Consider the following 17,062-nt stretch of genomic DNA (forward strand, 5'->3'; position numbering starts at 1 on the left):
TCTTGGGCATGAATTTCCCGCAGTCCTTGCAGAGTTTGTACCCAGGGGACCCAGGCATGCCCCAGCGAGCGACGAAGACTCTGGGAGGGGGGACTCCCCAACTACAAAAAACTATATACAAAGATCTATCTAACTATAATATGACTGAATACATGGACTAAGTAGTAAGGAAAGGACACTGCCAACTTGCTACACAAGAGAAGTTCCAGCTAGCCGTCACCGGCAGTAAGAAGGAACTGAGGGGGTGGAGGGTTGGCGGGCCCCTTTATAGGGCGCCATGGTGGCGCCACTCCAGGAGGCGCCCGGGCCGACCCTACGGACACTACTAAGGGAAAATCTTCCGGCTGGCATGCACGTGGCTCGCGCACACCTACTTTGAATGGACATGAACAATCACTCGAAGAAGAACCAAAACATCTGAGTAGATACTGGTTTACATAGCACAAAATTCTTTATCACCCTGTTTACAGAAATGTTATTTAGTTATTTGTCATCAGTTTATATTTACCTCAAAGTTAGTAACAGCCAGCTGAGACAAGCCATCTACATATGGCCCCAATACTTTGTGCTCTCGAACCTTAAGGGACTGCCGGCTCCTTAAGAACAAAGCAGGGTGTTATTCAAAAACTTCCCATAGCAATCTATTATTATGAACTTTATTGGTTAAAACAGAAATCCATGAAAGTAATTGTCTGAAGTGCCAATACATCAGCTATAGAACTTAGAGATCCATTTTTAAAATTCTGGTGGTGGTTGTTTTTTTTTAAATGATTAAAGTAATAGCAAACCCAACTTCCAGATAACCTATTTGTTTTGCTCTTATTTCTATTGTTAATCTACCTACTAGGTTTTAATCATTATAATGTGAATTTTTTATAAATGCACACACTTGTTGGAGGGGTGGGGTGGGAATAGGGGGTTAGAACAGACCCTGAAATATTTCATATTACTTTTTTCTCTAGACAAAAATGGAAAAACAAAAATCCGGGATGTGATAGAACAAATCAAGGAAGAAACTCAAAATTATATATTTTTCACACTTTATCCAAATGTAACAACCTAATCTTTAAATTGTATCTGTTAGTTGACATATACAATGCTGTATATATTTGGCACATATTCACAGTCAGGTTTAAAAAAAAACAAAAAAACAAAACCAGAAATCTATCCAGAGAACTAAACCCATCTGCCAGGGCAAATATAAATTATAAGGGATGGCAAGTGGCTCTCAGTGAAGTCCATGGGACAATGCCTTATTGAGATGCTCAGCCCCTATCCGTGGCTGCTGGGATGGGAGATGGTTCTAGGATTTATCACCTAATAAATACAATTAAGTCAACCACTACATATTTACATATTCTCATGCATCTGACAAAGTGGGTATTCACCCACGAAAGCTTATGCTCTAATACATCTGTGGCTGGTCCACACTATGCATTTATACCGAATTTAGCAGCTTTAAAACGATTTAACCCTGCACCCGTCCACACAACGAAGCCCTTTATATCGATATAAAAGGCTCTTAAAACCGATTTCTCTACTCCTCCCCGACGAGGGGAGTAGCGCTGAAATTGGTATTGCCATGTCGGATTAGGGTTAGTGTGACCACAATTCAACGGTATTGGCCTCCGGGTGGTATCCCATAATGCACCATTGTGACTGCTCTGGAAAGCAATCTGAACTCGGATGCATTGGCCAGGTAGACAGGAAAAGCCCTGCAAACTTTTGAATTTCATTTCCTATTTGCCCTGCGTGAAGCACTGATCAGCACGGGTGGCCATGCAGTCCCAAACCCAAAAAGAGCTCCAACATGGACCGTATGGGAGATACTGGATCCGATTGCTCTACGGGGAGACAAATCTGTTCTATAAGAGCTCCGTTCCAGAAGATGAAATGTCAAAGCATTTGAAAAAATCTCCAGGCTATGATAGACAGGGACCACAGCAGGGACTCACCACAGTGCTGTGAGACAAGTGTAACGGAAAGCCAAAGAATCAAATGGATGCTCATGGAGGGAGGGAGGGGGGACTGAGGACTCCAGCTATCCCACAGTTCCTGCAGTCTCCGAAAAGCATTTGCATTCTTGGCTGAGCTCCCAGTGCCTGAAGGGTCAAAAATATTGTCACCTGTGGTTCAGGGAATATGTCGCCAATTTACCCCTTCTCCCCCCCTCAAAGAAAAGGGAAAAAAATCATTTCTTGTCTCTTTTCAATGTCACCGTATGTCTACTGGATGCTGCTGGTAGACGGGGTGCTGCAGCACTAAACAGCAGCATCCTCTCCCCTTCCCTCCCCGGTGGCAGATGGTACGGTACAATATGACTGATAGCCGTCCTCGTCATCAACCAGTGAGTGCTCCTGGCTGGCCTCGGTGAGGTCGGCCGGGGGCGCCTGGGCAAAAATGGGAATGATTCCTGGTCACTTCCTTCTTTAAGCTTTGTGTTACTGGAGGTTCAGTCCTGGAAGATGGTGCTATAGGGCTGGTAACCGTCCTCATCATAGCAGCTGGAGGCTGAGCTCCTCCCTGCCCTCCCTTCCATGTCTAATGGAGATTCTGGACTATCATAGCAGCTGGAGGCTGCCTTCCCCTCACTTTATCTCACTAAAAATCAGTGTTTCTTATTCCGGCATTCTTTATTACCTCTTCACACAAATGGGGGGATAACTGCCATGGTAGCCCAGGAGGGGTGTGGGAGGAGGGAAGCAATGGGTGGGGTTGTTGAAGGGGCACCCCCTAGAATGGCATGCAGCTCATCATTTCTGTGGGATATCTGGGGCTCTGACCCGGAGCAGCTGTGCTCTCTGGTTCTCTAGTAGACTTGCCCCATATTCTAGGCAGGACTATTTTTAGACAAAACATAAACAAGGGAATGACCTGGGAAGTCATTCCCATTTTTTGTCTATGCGCCCCCGGCCGACCTCAGCAAGGCCAGTCAGGAGCACCCAGGACAGCAGCAGACGGTACAATATGACTGGTAATCATCATTGCCAATTTCCAAAGCAGCAGACGGTGGAATAGGGCTGGTAACTGACTCTGCTACCTTGCAAAGGCAAATGAATGCTGCTGTGTAGCACTGTAGTACTGCGTCTGTCAGTAGCATCCAGTACACATACCGTGACAGTGAAAAAAGGCTAAACGGACTCCATGGTTACCATGCTATGGCCTCTGCCAGGGCAATCCAGAGAAAAAGGGCGCGAAATGATTGCCTGTCGTTGCTTTCACGGAGGAAGGATTGAGTGACGACATTTACCCAGAATCACCCGTGACACTGTTTTTGCACCATCATGTATTGTGATCTCAACCCAGAATTCCAATGGGCTGGGGAGACTGCGGGAACTATGGGATAGCTACCCACAGTGCAATGCTCTGGAAATCGACGCTAGCCTCGGTACACGGACGCAGACCGCCGAATTAATGTGCTTAGTGTGGCCGCGTGCACTCGACTTTATATAATCTGTTTTAAAAAAACAGTTTCTGTAAAATTGGAATAATCCCGTAGTGTAGACATACCCTGTCAGTCTATAAGGTGCCACAGGACGCTTCGTTGCTTTTTACATATTTAGAGTTTGTCTACACTTAAAAGGCTACAGTGGCACAACTGCACCTTTATAGTGCTTCAGTGTAGACACACCTACACCTATAGGAGGGATTCTACTACCGGCATAGGTAATCTACCTCCCCAAGAGGCAGTAGCTAGGTCAACAGAAGAATTCTTCCATTGACCTAGTGCCATCTACACAGGGACTTAAGGCCAGTTTAACGACAATGATCAGGGGTGTGGATTTTTCACACCCCTGATTGATGTAGTTAACCTGACCCAATTTTCTATTCTAGATCAAGCCTTAGGCTTTACAAACCCTCTTCTAAGGCCTGGTCCACACTACGCTGTTAAAATGATTTTAACAGCGTTAAATCGATTTAACGCTGCACCCATCCACACTACACTGCTCTTTATATCTATTTAAAGGGCTCTTTAAATCGATTTCTGTACTCCTACAAAACGAGAGGAGTAACGCTAAAATCGATATTACTATATCGGCTTAGGGTTAGTGTGGACGCAAATCGACGTTATTGGCCTCATTATTTTACAGTAGCTACGCACAGTGCACCGCTCCAGAAATCGACGCTAGCCTCAGACTGTGGACGCACACCACCGAATTAATGTGCCTGGTGTGGACACGCACAATCGACTTTATAATATCTGTTTTATAAAATTGGTTTAAGCTAATTCGAATTTATCCTGTAGTGTAGACGTAGCCTAAGAATCCCTCCTGTATATCAGTCTCATTGTGACTACCAGGAGAAGGTATTTTCCAACTCCAGAATTCCCTGACTACTTCTCCCCCTGCTTCTGGTGTTCCAGTCCTCTTCCCCTGTGAATACCTGTACACCTTGCCTCATAGCTTTTCCAAACAGAGTGAAAGTGACATGATTTCTCATTTCATTGCTATACAGGGTTTTCAATCGAAGAAACTGACCAGAGTCAGTTACAGTAGAACCTCAGAGTTATGGACACCTTGGGCATGGAGGCTGTTTGTAAATGAAATGTTCTGTAACTCTGAAGTAGACATTATGGACATCAGCCATGGGGGGGATTGGGGTTGCAGCCGGGAGGGTAGGGGGCTCAGGGTTTCTGCCCTGCAGAAACACTAGGACTCGGGGCTTTAGACCTGAGAGGGCACTGGGGCTTAGGGCTTCAGCCTCGCGGCTCCGCTCCCAGTTTCAGCCTCGCAGATGGCACCATGGCTCAGGGCTTCAGCCTTGCAGCTCTGTTCCTGGCTTCTGCTCCATGGGGGGTACCGTGGCTCCCTACAGTTCCACTCCCAGTTTCAGCTGGCGGGGGCAGGGCTCGAGGCTTTACCTATGGGGAGAGTGCTGAGGCTAAAACAGGCACTCCTCTCGTAGCTAAAGACCCAAGTCTCGGCACCCTCCGCAGGGCTCAAGCCCCAACCTTCAGCGTCCCTCATGGGGCCAAAGCCCTGAGCTTTGACTCTCCCCATACTGTGGCTGAAGCCCTGATCCCCAGGGCTAAAGCCCCACAGCAGTACAGTATTTGCTGGATTTTTGTGGGGTGGGATGGCGGGGTGGGGTCTCTGTTGTTGCCTGATTGATTACTTCCATTTCCACATGGTATCCAGTTGACCAGTAAGTCTCTAACTCTGGTGTTCATATCTTTGAGAGTCTACTGTACTTTCATTCTGATGCACTATGAGCATATTATAAGACACTTAAGTGTCTGCATTCTCAGAAGTCAGCACAGCATTGGTTTACATTTACAAGGTTATTTTTGGAACCATAAGAGAGAGGTTTTTTTAATGCAGAAACTGATGGTTTAGGTCTCCTCTGCTTGCCAGAGAAAGCGTCACATTTGACATTGGAGAGTATTGACTGGATTTTTCATTTGTTGTCCATATCTAATTCTACACAATAAAGGATAATGCTCTGAATAAAATGTCTTTAATTTGTTTTTTAGTTTTCTCAAATATTCATTCTTTTAAATACAAGGAACTAGGAGAGAAAGATGCAAGAATCCTCACTGATGTCTAGTTATAGTGAATGGCTGGATAGCCACATGTAATATGTAACACAAAGTAAGCGCTTATATTAGTTTATGTCCAATTTTAGTGGATAGATTTTTTTTCATTTTGTTTTGAGGGAGTACAGTAGGAAGGGGAGACAAAAGTCATCTAACGAGTTTCAGGCCTAATCCGACATTCCTATCACAATTAGAACTCCTAGTGAAATAACTAGGAGTATGGGGTGTGTAATGAAGGATGCAGGATTGGGCCGTCTTTTCCCTTATAAGGCTTCCACAAGCACTGCAAGCTGTTAAGAGAAACTGTAAGTCACATATTTCTATAAAATAATGACATATGTAAGCTAGTATATCAGGAGTTGCCATATATCACACAGCCACAAATAAGGAAGAATCAAGTTGCCCCCATGTATTGATGAATTTGATATGCCTTTTTAGTTTTATGTATTTCCCCACCCCTTACAATCATATATTTACTCTGCTTAGTGTTCTTGGCCCTTTAAAATTAATCTACATTTCCTAAAAAGAAAATACTTCTCTATAAAAACATTGTCTTACAAAATATACAAAATCTGAGAATGCTGCTGATATTCAAGGTTACACTTCTGCAACTATGGCAATAAATATTCAAATACATTCATCCTTCTGCCCCATGTAAAAGGAAAGCATTCTTTTCCTGTCTTAAATGGATGTATATTGACATAGTGTGTAGTGTTCAATGGCTGTACTAAGCTGATTCAAAAGTGACTGCATTTCTACAGTTAATGAAGTGACTAGTTAAAAGGTGCTATTTTAAGCATCTATTCAAACACATACAAGTAAGGAAGGATATGTCTACACAAACTACAGCGGCACAGCTGCAGCGTTTCAGTGTAGATACTGGCAATGCCAACAGGAGGGTTCTCCCATTGGCATAGGTAATTCACCTCCCCAACAGGCAGTAGCTAGGTCAGCAGAAGAATTCTTCCACCAACCTAGCGCCGTCTACACAGGGAGTTAGGCTGACATAACTACATTGCTCAGGAGGGGTAAAAAATCCACACTCCTGATTGGATTAGTTATGCTGACCTAATTTTCCAGTATAGACCAAGCCTAAATCAACATCATCATGTCTACGCTTTACAAACTTGGTATTATTTAACAACTGTTCTCTTTAACATTTTGGTCATGTGATACTTCCTGAACAAGTTTTATACATATACAAGTTTACAAAAGCTTCTCAAACCCTTCCAAAGTGGGTAGTTCTATGTTTCAGTTTCAACTAATATAAAAACTACTCACCCTTTAGGGTCTAACAGATCTCTGACCTTCTCATTATAGATTTCCATATAGGACACTTCAACTTTAAAGGTCTGAGAGTCATTTTCTTCTACAGAGATTCTCTGAAATAAAGCACCGCAGAGCCGTGGGATCAGGCCGAGCTGCTCTGCATTGCCCATCATTGAGAAGGATTTTCCTGAACCTAGAGAAAAGCAAACGAGAAGAGAAATTGAATGTTTTAAAGCATCCTTCAATTTCTCAAATAGTCACTAAATTATTCACACAATGTATGTTTTCCTCTCCCTTTTGTTCTTCAAGAAGCATCTAAGAGAACAAAGTGACTTGGAGGACACAAAGCAGTCAGCATGTTCATCTGAGTACAAAAGAAAAGAAATAGGTAAATCAATACAGGAATCTTTCACAACACCTCTACCACAACTGCCATTTATTGGCAACCCTTGTTGTCAGTCTCACCTAACACACACAAAAGAATGGATGGGCACAGGATATGAATTTACAATTCAATCCTAGACGGTGGCTCCTGCAGGTAGAAACTAAACATCTATTTACAACTGTGTAAGGAATACTGCACTGCCACTGGCCTTGCTGAACCCATTCTGTGTTTAAATAGAGGATGATTTCAGTTTCCAGAGCTGTCAATCAAGTACTTAGGTAAAAATGAAACAGAAGATTATAACACTGTAGTAAAACAATGGTGTTTGAAGGGTTTTTTATTTTTACTGTTTTCCACAGAATTTTTAGATTCTCTTTTTAGTTCGAAGATTTTTGTTTGATTCCCCCACACACACTTGCAAAGAAGCCATCTCTACCTTTTTCTCAGTTCAACAGAAGACTCTCTCACCTGTCTGTCCATAGGCAAAAATACAAGCATTATATCCCTGAAAGGCCTTTTCAAGAATTCCTTCTCCAAGGCACTTAAACACCACTTCTTGACCTAAAATAAACAAAAACAAACAGCAAATCACAAAGAAACACCACAGTTTATTTAAAATAAAGGAGCAGGATTCTTAAACCTTGAGTAAATTGTGATTTTACTAACATGGAAATCTAAAAGGAAATTGTTCTTCTGAGGGCATTGCTAAGGAAGAAAGACCATCATTATTAACACACAAAAATCAAAATGGCCAAGATTTCAAGCCTGGTTGCCTAAAACTGGCACCGCAAGCTATATTTAAGTATTTTTTTAAAAGTTGCCCAGTTTTCAAAGGTCCTGAGCACTTCACATTTACTTCAATGAGAACTACAGGCATCCAACACCTATGAAAATCAAGCAACTAAAATTAGGTGCCTAGAAAAGAATCTAGGTGGCTAAACTTTAAGGCAACCAACTGTGAACATTTTAGCCCGTATGCATTCTTGAATTACAAAAATACACATGGAGTGTAGAAGCAAAATAGCTAATTACTGCAGCATCACTATTATAATGTGTTAGTGTCCCAGTTTAAAGAACACTTACTAGAAATTGTCCCAGCTATTCACTCTTGTGATCTGGTTCTCAAGTTTCAATAAAAGCCAGTTATTTTTCTTCCCATGTCAAGGTGACACCTTGAGCAAAATGAAAGAATTGAGATTCTGTCTAGGGATATGTATATTATTGGGCTGAATGACTCAGCTTAGCATACACTGCAGCCTCTTTTTTTTTTTCTGGTAAGTATTAGTTTGAAAATCTAGATACAAAGATCCTATATGAAAATCCTCATTGTGTACAACAGTCATAGAAGATTAAGCTCTATGAGCCAAGATATGGAAGTAGGAACAGTGGATGCCGTCTAAAAGTTCAGACTCTGTGCACCACCAACGGGGTAAGTATGTTGTGTATTTTGAGCTCTGCTCTGGGAAGCGTGCCATCTACATTGATTCCCAAAATAAGCAGTGTTGAGTTAAGGGTAGGGTTTTTATCCGGTGTGTGTGTGTGTTTAAGCTTTTACACACTGCATAGTGATTTTGTAGAATATTTGATGGTCATTGCTGCTTATCTCTTATTGAAGTCTGAGCTGTTAAAACACTGAAGTGAAACTAGCCAAATTTTTCCTTGGTTTAGTGGATATGCTGATGAGTTTAACTGCTCTCAGCTAAGGCATATTTTGAGAGATCAAAAGCATTTTTATTTATATATACACACAAATTACAATATTTGACTAAACAAAACATTGCGATTTATGTGTGTATATAAATAAAAATCCATTTTGATCCCACAAAACATTACTGATCTGAGAGCAGTTAAACTCATCAGCATATCTGCTAAGTCAAGGAAACGTATGTCTAGTTGCACTTCTAAGTGTTTAAATAGCTCAGTCTTAAATAAGAGATAAGCAGCAATGTGCATCAAATATTCTACAAAAATATTCTACTATGCAGCGAGTAAAAAGTTAAAAACAAACCTCCCACCCTTAGCTTGACACTGCTTACGCAGCGGGAGAGAAAAAGAAGAGAACCCCATTTGCTTTCCAGCATTGGATTGAATTACCTCAAGGTAAAAAGTTTAAATTTCAAAACAACACAAGGTGATAAATATATGGGATACAACATATATCTCCATAACTGCTAAGCAGACTCTTGTGAATTTCATAACTCAAATATGCCAAATGATGCAAGGATGTAGACAACTGCTGCAGTCTGGAATATGGCATTTTTGAAATTACCACAGATATATCAGTGTTCTGTTACCTCAATTCATCATATAAAAGATTTTCATTCATTTACAATATATTGAATGATACACATTGTCCAGTCGAAACTATTCTGTACAACTTGAAATTAGTCTTGTTTACAGGCATGTCATTACCCATTAGCAGCTTAAAACAATCAGCAACTTCCTTTATTAGTGTCAGATTTCTGTGCCACAAATCTGTCAAATAATTAAAAATTTAGTCACTTCATGCCTTAGAAACAATTTTGCTGAAATACGCACTCTCTTTCTTCCCATATTTTTACTGCTAGTGAAATGCAGATGAAAACAGGATCTTTGTGGCTTAAGAGTTTGTTTCCTCCTGCAGTTTACTTTTTGGTTGAAGTTACAACCCTCCACAATATTGTAACCATCTCCACAGTAAGTAATTGGGATGTCTTTCTTAGATGCTATGGTGAGAAGCACTATAGAAAACACTAAAACAGACAGTTGTCACGGATATTTGGGTGACGAATATGCAGCACTAATTAGAGGATCTAAGAATGCACAAACTTGCTTCTTCAGCCAACTCCTGATGGCACATTCTGGAGTTATCAAAGCATCCATTTCACAGAGAGCCACTTGCTTTTCTATATTTCAAAGAGGGTAACATTAAAATTCAGTAGCGAGCTTGTGGGGAAAGAAAACAGGAAATATCAAAAAAATTCTAGTTCGGTACTGAAGACGCATTGCACCCACTCCTGACCAGTAATAAAAGATGAGAACCTCCAGCCTATCCCAAAACAGAAGATGGAAATAAAGTGGTATGGAACATGTGTGACAGATATAATCTGGCCTGCAGAATCTTTATTACTGATGACAATGCAAGATGATAGCTTGACTCACAAGACCAGTTGAGTTTTTGCAGGGCTGGCAATCAGAAAAAAAAAAAAAATTGAGCACCACTTGCTCTGGAAGACATTCAGATACTGGTACAGAAACCTAAAGTGGTGTTTTTACAGAGTCACTTTTCAGAGCAGACCCACTCTAATATAGATGTATAGAGTATTCTTTAGTCTAGACATTAAACTGTTATGGCATAAAATGATACTTACTTTCAAAATGCCTTCACAAGAAAAACAGAATTTCCATTTCTATTATGTGGAATTATTTATTATTATTATTATTTTGCTAATGCAGTGGTATTGTTGATGGTAACTGCATGGAACCCAGGAAATTCTGAGCTATGGTTCCCACAGAAACCTCATCTCTTTCCTCTTTCATTAGTTATTTTTTAATTTTCATTAGAGGTGTTTTTTGTTAAATTGTCAAAAATTCTATGAGAATTATATAAAATTATGTAAATGTACATTTATGATGATAGAAAGTAAATGAAGTGCCTTTGTATTATACTGATATATTTTGTATTTGCTGAATAATCCCATGCTGCCCACTGTTAATACTTTGCATTTCTATAGGACGTGTCATCAAAGTACTTTTTAAAAGTAGGTAGAACATCATTAAAATTCCATTTTACAGATAGAATAAGTCAATTTACCCTTCCACAGAGTGACTCTGACAGATTTGGGAGCAAAACAGGTTTCTCAACTCATGGCATTATACCCATTGTCCTAACCACAGCTCCTCTTTACAATAGAGCAAGTGAAAATGACAGGCTTGTTTACATGAATATGTGGTTTGTGGCAAGTTGGGACATAAATCTCTCCTGCACTAGTCTTCCGTGCACTAAGCATTGCTATGGACCCTGCTGCTGCACACTGAGGTGTTTAGTGCGTTTTGATCCTTCTCTCCTTGAAACAGGAGTAGATTAATGTATCCTAGGAAACGTTTATGTTGGGCAGGAAGGTCCATACAGACACTTAGTGCACAGCAGGTAAGTGAGAGAGAGGGAAAATATCACCTCAGTTTGCCACAAACTAAATGTCTGGGTAGACCAGGCCTGCACAACTCAAAGCAGTGACGGCCATATTACTCCAAAGAAAACAGCTGAGGGCCGAAACTCCCCCAGCCCCGCCGAACGCCTCCCGAAACATAACCCTCCCCAGAACCGCCCGCCCTGCGAAAACACCCTCCCCAGTGCCACCCAGCCCCCCCCAAACACCCTCCCCGAAGCACCGCCCGCCCCGTGGAAACAAATTCTCCTTCCCTAGCGCCGCCTCGCTGAAACAGCGGTATTGAACCTTGATAATATTTTATAGTGGGCCCCTAAGGCAGTATAATTAAGGTAAAAGAAAAATGTCTTTTTGCTAGAAGTAGAATAAGATCTTCCTCCCACTTTGTAATCAGTTGCCCTCTTGAATGAACAAGGTGCGACTGAGGAAGGCGTGGAAGGCAGCACCTCCAGACAGCTGTAACCCTTGGAGAGGGGATGGGAGCCAGACCAGATCAGTAGAATAGGTCAGCCACTGACTCATAGCTCGCCACCTCAGCCCCCTACCCCCTGCCACCCACTTGCCTCCTCAGTCCCCCCCACCTCCCCTGGCTCGTCTGCCCCTTCACTCGCCTTTTCAGCCCCCCCGCCCCCAGCTCGCCTACTCACCCCCCAGCCACTGCCACCCGCTCACTGCCTCAACCCCACCCCTCGGCCAGTGATGAGCTGCCAAAATCTAAACAACTGGTTCCCTCCTCACGGCACAAGGGGGTGCCTCCCCAGGAAGCCTGCCCCATTCAACGCCCCTGCGTTCCTTGACGCCACCCCCAGGACCCCCACTTCACCCGCCCCCCTTCCCTGTCCCCTGACTGCCCCATCCAACCCTTCCTCTCATTCCTAATGCCCCCTCGGGACCCCATCCAACCACCCCTTCTCCCTGTCCCCTGACCGCCCCTGGAACCCCTGCCCCTGACTACCCCCCATCCAACCTCCCCTTCCTTCCTGACAGCCCTCCCAGGACCCTTGCCCCCATTCAACTCCCCTGTTCCCCACCCTCTGATCACCCTGACCCGTAACAACTCCACCACCCCTGCCCACCCCCCCGAACTCCCCTGCCCTCTATCCTACCTACCCGCTCCCTGCCCCCTTACTGCGCTGCCTGGAGGTGGCTGGCAGTGCTACAGCTGCGCCGCTCGGCTGGAGCAGGGCCACTCCGCCGCCGCGCAGTGCCTGGAGCACAGGGTCAGGATGAGCTCGCCGCCCCCACCCCTCACCCCCCCCCCGCTTCCTGCAAATCAGCTGTTCGCGTGGGAAGCCTGGGAGGGCAGAGAAGCCGTGCGGTGGCTTTGTGCTCAGGCCCAGGGAGACAGAGATGGAGATGAGCTGGGGCAGGGGAGGGCGCAGGGGGTGCAAGGAGGGGCACCCACACCGCAGCAGGTAACCCGGGAGGCACGTAGGGGAACCACTCCCCACCCCAGCTCGCCTCCACCTCCCTGGGCCTGAGCGCAAAGCTGCCACACTACTTCTCAGCCCTCCCAGGCTTCCCACGCGAACAGCTGATGGGGGGGGGGGGCGGGAAGCGGGGCAGGACATTCAAGGGAGGAGGCGGAAGCAGAGCGGCGGTGAGCTGGGGCCAGCTCCTGGGCTCACCTGCCCCCTGCCACTGCCCGCCCGCTTCCTCAGTCCCCCTCCCCCGCCGCCAGTTCACCTGCCCCCCTGCTCGCTCACCTCCTCAGCCGCCCTCGCTCACCCGCCAGTGCAGGCCGCATGTTGTGCGGGCCTGGGGCAGACAAACCCTAAAGCTCCTTCAGGCTGGTTATCAAAACACTGACTTAAGGGTTCTTTCATTCTGTTGTGTTCTGCTCCAGAACTCTCTGCTGCACTAGCTGAGCTGGCTGTATAATCCAAAGTGAGGAAACCTTCTCGTAACACATGCAGAAGTGGGCACATTTAGGGTTGCTCTGGTAATCCACACCTTTTAATATTTTGGTGATGAAACACAACCTTAAAAGTGTATTAATAGCACACATTCTGTATAAAAACAAAAATAATTTCTGATTTTTTTTTTTGAAGTTGAGTGCACATTTTAAAAGTTCTTCTTTAAGGATATGTATTATGGAAGCTCCTTTTCCATTTTGATTAGAACATTGCTATCACAACTAAATCATCATCACAGCTTCAAGATGTTACTTAGCACAGTGCCTGCAATTCACCATCATTGTCCAGCAACAAACACTGTTCATCTTACAATGAACACAGAGCTAAAACAACATACAAAGGTGAAAACTAAACATAAAACCTGCTAATACATTTTGGCAAAACCCAGTGCTGACAGCAGAAAATGACAGAGAGAGAGAGAAATCAAACAAACTATTATTCTTAATCTGTCAAGAATCCATTTCTAGTAGGACACTGAACCAAAAATCTTTGCATCTGCTCCTTGGAAAGAATCATGTTTTCTTCTATGTTCTGAAAAACATCAAGCCTGTGACATTCCTGGATAAATAATAATACAAACCATAGGTGCTGACTTTTATTTTTCCTTGAGGGTGCTCCACTCCAAGGGCTCACTCCCCAGAGACGGCATGTTTGGATAATTTTTGGTGGTGCCCAGAATGGGTCCAAGTCCCACTCCCCACCTAAGGCTCGGGGAGGGAGTTTGGGTGCTGGATGCAGGCTCTGGTCTGGGGCAAGGGGTTGGGGTGCAGGAGGAGGTTTTGCTCTGGGAGGGAGTTTTGGAGCGGCAGGGATGAGGGGTATGGGCTCTGGGAGGGAGTTTGGGTGTGGGGTGCAGGCTCTGGGATGGGGTAGGGGTGCAGGCGGGAGTCAGTGCTTAGTTCCGGCAGTGCCAGCTCCCAAAAATGACCTGCACACCCCTCTGGCAGCGGCTTGGCACGGGGCGCACACACTCCCCGGTGCCATAGGGACATGCTGACTGCTTCCTGGAGCGGCGTGGACGGGCAGGAAGTTGCCTTAGGCTGTGTCTACACTGCCACTTTCAGCGCTAAAAATTTAGTCATTCAGGGGTGTGAAAAAACACACTTGAGCGACAAAAGTTTTAGCGCTGAAAAGTGCCAGTATAGACAGCGCTTTATTGCTGGGAGCCATGCTCCCAGCAACAAAGCTACCACCTCTCATTCGGGAGTGGTTTGGGTTTTTTTTGTTTTTTTTTTTTTAAATCGCTGGGGTCTCTCCCTCGGCAATAAACCAAGACTACACTGCCCACGTCATAGCGTTGCCATGGCTGTGCTGTAACATGTAACACCGCTGGGCTGCCAGTGGTGGTGGCAGAAGCTGGGAGCCACTGGGCCTTTTCAAATCACCCAGGAGCAGCAGGAGGGGCCGGGAGGCACGTGGGGGCAGCAGGCAGAGGTGGAAGGCACAGCCAGGGGAGAGACCTGGCCACGAACATTGGTGGAGCCGGGCCCACGGGGCCCTGAATATTCATGGAGCCCGGGCACCATAGGCCCAGACAACTCATTGCCCCTGTCTTCCCCTCCTCGCAAGGCCTCGCCCTCACTCTGCCTCTTCTCACCCTGCTCCTCCCCCAAGACTACACTCCACCCCCTCCCCCAAGGGTCCAACCCTCTCTGCCTCTTCCTGCCCCTCCTCCGCCCTCTGAGGCCCCCACTCACGCTCCACTCCACCCCCAGCTACCTGATCAGCTGATCAGGGTGCCCACCAAACAACTGATCAGGGGCACCTGCCAAACAGATGTGGCTGGTGGGTGCTGAGCATCCACCTTTTTTTTTTTTCTCCCCATCAGTGCTCCAGCCCCATAGCACTCACAGAGTCGGCGCCTATGATACAAACAGACATAAAGAAGAAATGTCTTCTCCATTAGCATTAATCCTATTTGAAGCCTTTAAGTGAACTTTTCAACCTTTTACATGTGTACATTAACTTTCTGTATGAAAATTAAAGGATTCTAACACACTTCCTCTCTTAGAATGATCACATTATAATACACAAAGATGTGTAACTTTTCAGATAGCAAGTATCAGAGGAGTAGCCGTGTTAGTCTGGATCTATAAAAGCAGCAGAGTGTCCTGTGGAACCTTACAGTCTAACACTGGAGCATGAGCTTTCGTGGGTGAAATACGATGCATCCAATGTACATGCATCCAACGAAGTGGGTATTCACCCACGAAAGCACTTGCTCCAATACGTCTGTTAATCTATAAGGTGCCACAGGACTCTTTGCTGCCTTTTCAGACAGCATGCTTGTGAACATTTGGATCTTATTAACATGGTGTGACTGTGACATTTGAAATGAAGGAATGTTTTTTCACACCTGATCTATATATATAGCTTAGTTATTTCAAAGCCAAACTTCTTAAACCCAGTTACAGCACTGTATCTTGTCACTGTACATGCTAAATTTGACATTTAAAATAAAGCCTCTGAGTTCTTCAAAAGAAAAGCTGCCTGTGAAAAGCTCATAGTTGGGGGCGAGGGGTGTCACATGAGATAAATTCAAACTGGATTTTTATTAAACTTCCCATACAAAAAGTTTGCTTCTGGATGAAGACCAAGCCTCAGAAAATTTAAACCGAAAGATATTTAACAAGTAAAAAATAAGCCACTGAAAATAAGTTGGAACAGAATCACTCTCCTGTTCATAAATGTCACAACAAACCATTTTTAGGATTAGAGATTCACTAGGGGTACCCTAAGAATCCCTCTTAGTCCTCTGTACACACTCCTCTTCCCTCACCCCAATTCTTTTCTCTGCTCCAAATCACTTCCATGCAGTTTGAAAGCCTTGATCCTGGAGTAAGATCCATGCAGTCAGACTCGTACAGTCATGTGGAAACTCACTGATTATATTGGGTGTGACGATCTGATGTTCACCACTTTTACAAGACTATGATAAATTTTGTACAAAGTATGCTTGTGAAATATTCTGCAACATCGCCTGTCTCTTTGTATTCAGGACACAATTGTTCCCATTTGTGAATTTTCCGAGAGGTGGGAAACCATGGTGTGGGGGGTTCTGGATTTGCTTGTCTGCCAGATCTAGTTGGTGCTTTTGGTCTCTCCCACTCTTTCCTCAGCCTGCTAGGTTCTCAGCTCTAGGGTTCACTGAAGTGCTTCCTTCTGGGCCTCAGCTTCTTCGGCTCGCAGCTCTACGGCTCACTGATGTGCTAACTCCTCAGCTTGCTTCTGAATCCCTATTTCCAGTTCCCTTAGCTCCAAGATTCACTGATGTTCTCTCGTTTCCTGCCACCTGCCAACTTTGAAACCGCATCACTGATGCCCATCTTTCTGGGTTTTTTCCCCTACTTCCCTTTCCCAAAATAAACAAACAGAAAACAAACTTGTAACCTTCTTTTTGACTGTTCTCAGCCAGTGCATTTAAAGTCTCACTTAAAATCTCTACAGCAGTGTATGAATTGCAAATCTCACTCAGAACTAGCTGTGCATTTCATTGTGCTTGCTGCGCCACTGTGATGGGGTCATCAAGGTGCAACCTGGACTGTGGGATTGCTGAGCCCTCCAAACCCACCAGCCCAGGCTGTCCCTCACACTGTGATGCTGATGACAAGCTACAAACCTCTGATAGGAACTGCCTTACACAGCCATCCACAGGCCGGGACACAACTGAATTACATGAATGATTTCCCAGTGATTCATGAACCTCAATAGAGAAGCTCCTGCCAATTCCCCCCAGCTCCCCAGCCTTGCACCCCAGAACTGCATTGTCTTGCACTGGTCAGAAGCCAGGCCAGTGTAAGCTCATTAC

The 17,062-nt window shown here is 44.6% G+C and overlaps 1 protein-coding gene across 7 annotated transcripts in view; it reads right to left on the reverse strand.

Annotated features, from left to right (window-relative positions):
• Positions 1–17,062, reverse strand: part of KIF13A (kinesin family member 13A) — a 208,227-nt gene that overhangs the window by 85,003 nt on the left and 106,162 nt on the right. For all 7 annotated transcript variants that reach the window (XM_030552499.1, XM_030552496.1, XM_030552502.1 and 4 more), the window contains exons 5-7: positions 7,659–7,751; positions 6,818–6,998; positions 509–596 (exon numbers count right to left, since the gene is read on the reverse strand). In XM_030552499.1, the coding sequence (XP_030408359.1) occupies positions 509–596; positions 6,818–6,998; positions 7,659–7,751 (362 nt within the window). The remainder of the gene's footprint in view (positions 1–508; positions 597–6,817; positions 6,999–7,658; positions 7,752–17,062) is intronic.

Source organism: Gopherus evgoodei, chromosome 2, assembly GCF_007399415.2.
Source record: "Gopherus evgoodei ecotype Sinaloan lineage chromosome 2, rGopEvg1_v1.p, whole genome shotgun sequence".
Taxonomy (NCBI): Eukaryota; Metazoa; Chordata; order Testudines; family Testudinidae; genus Gopherus; species Gopherus evgoodei.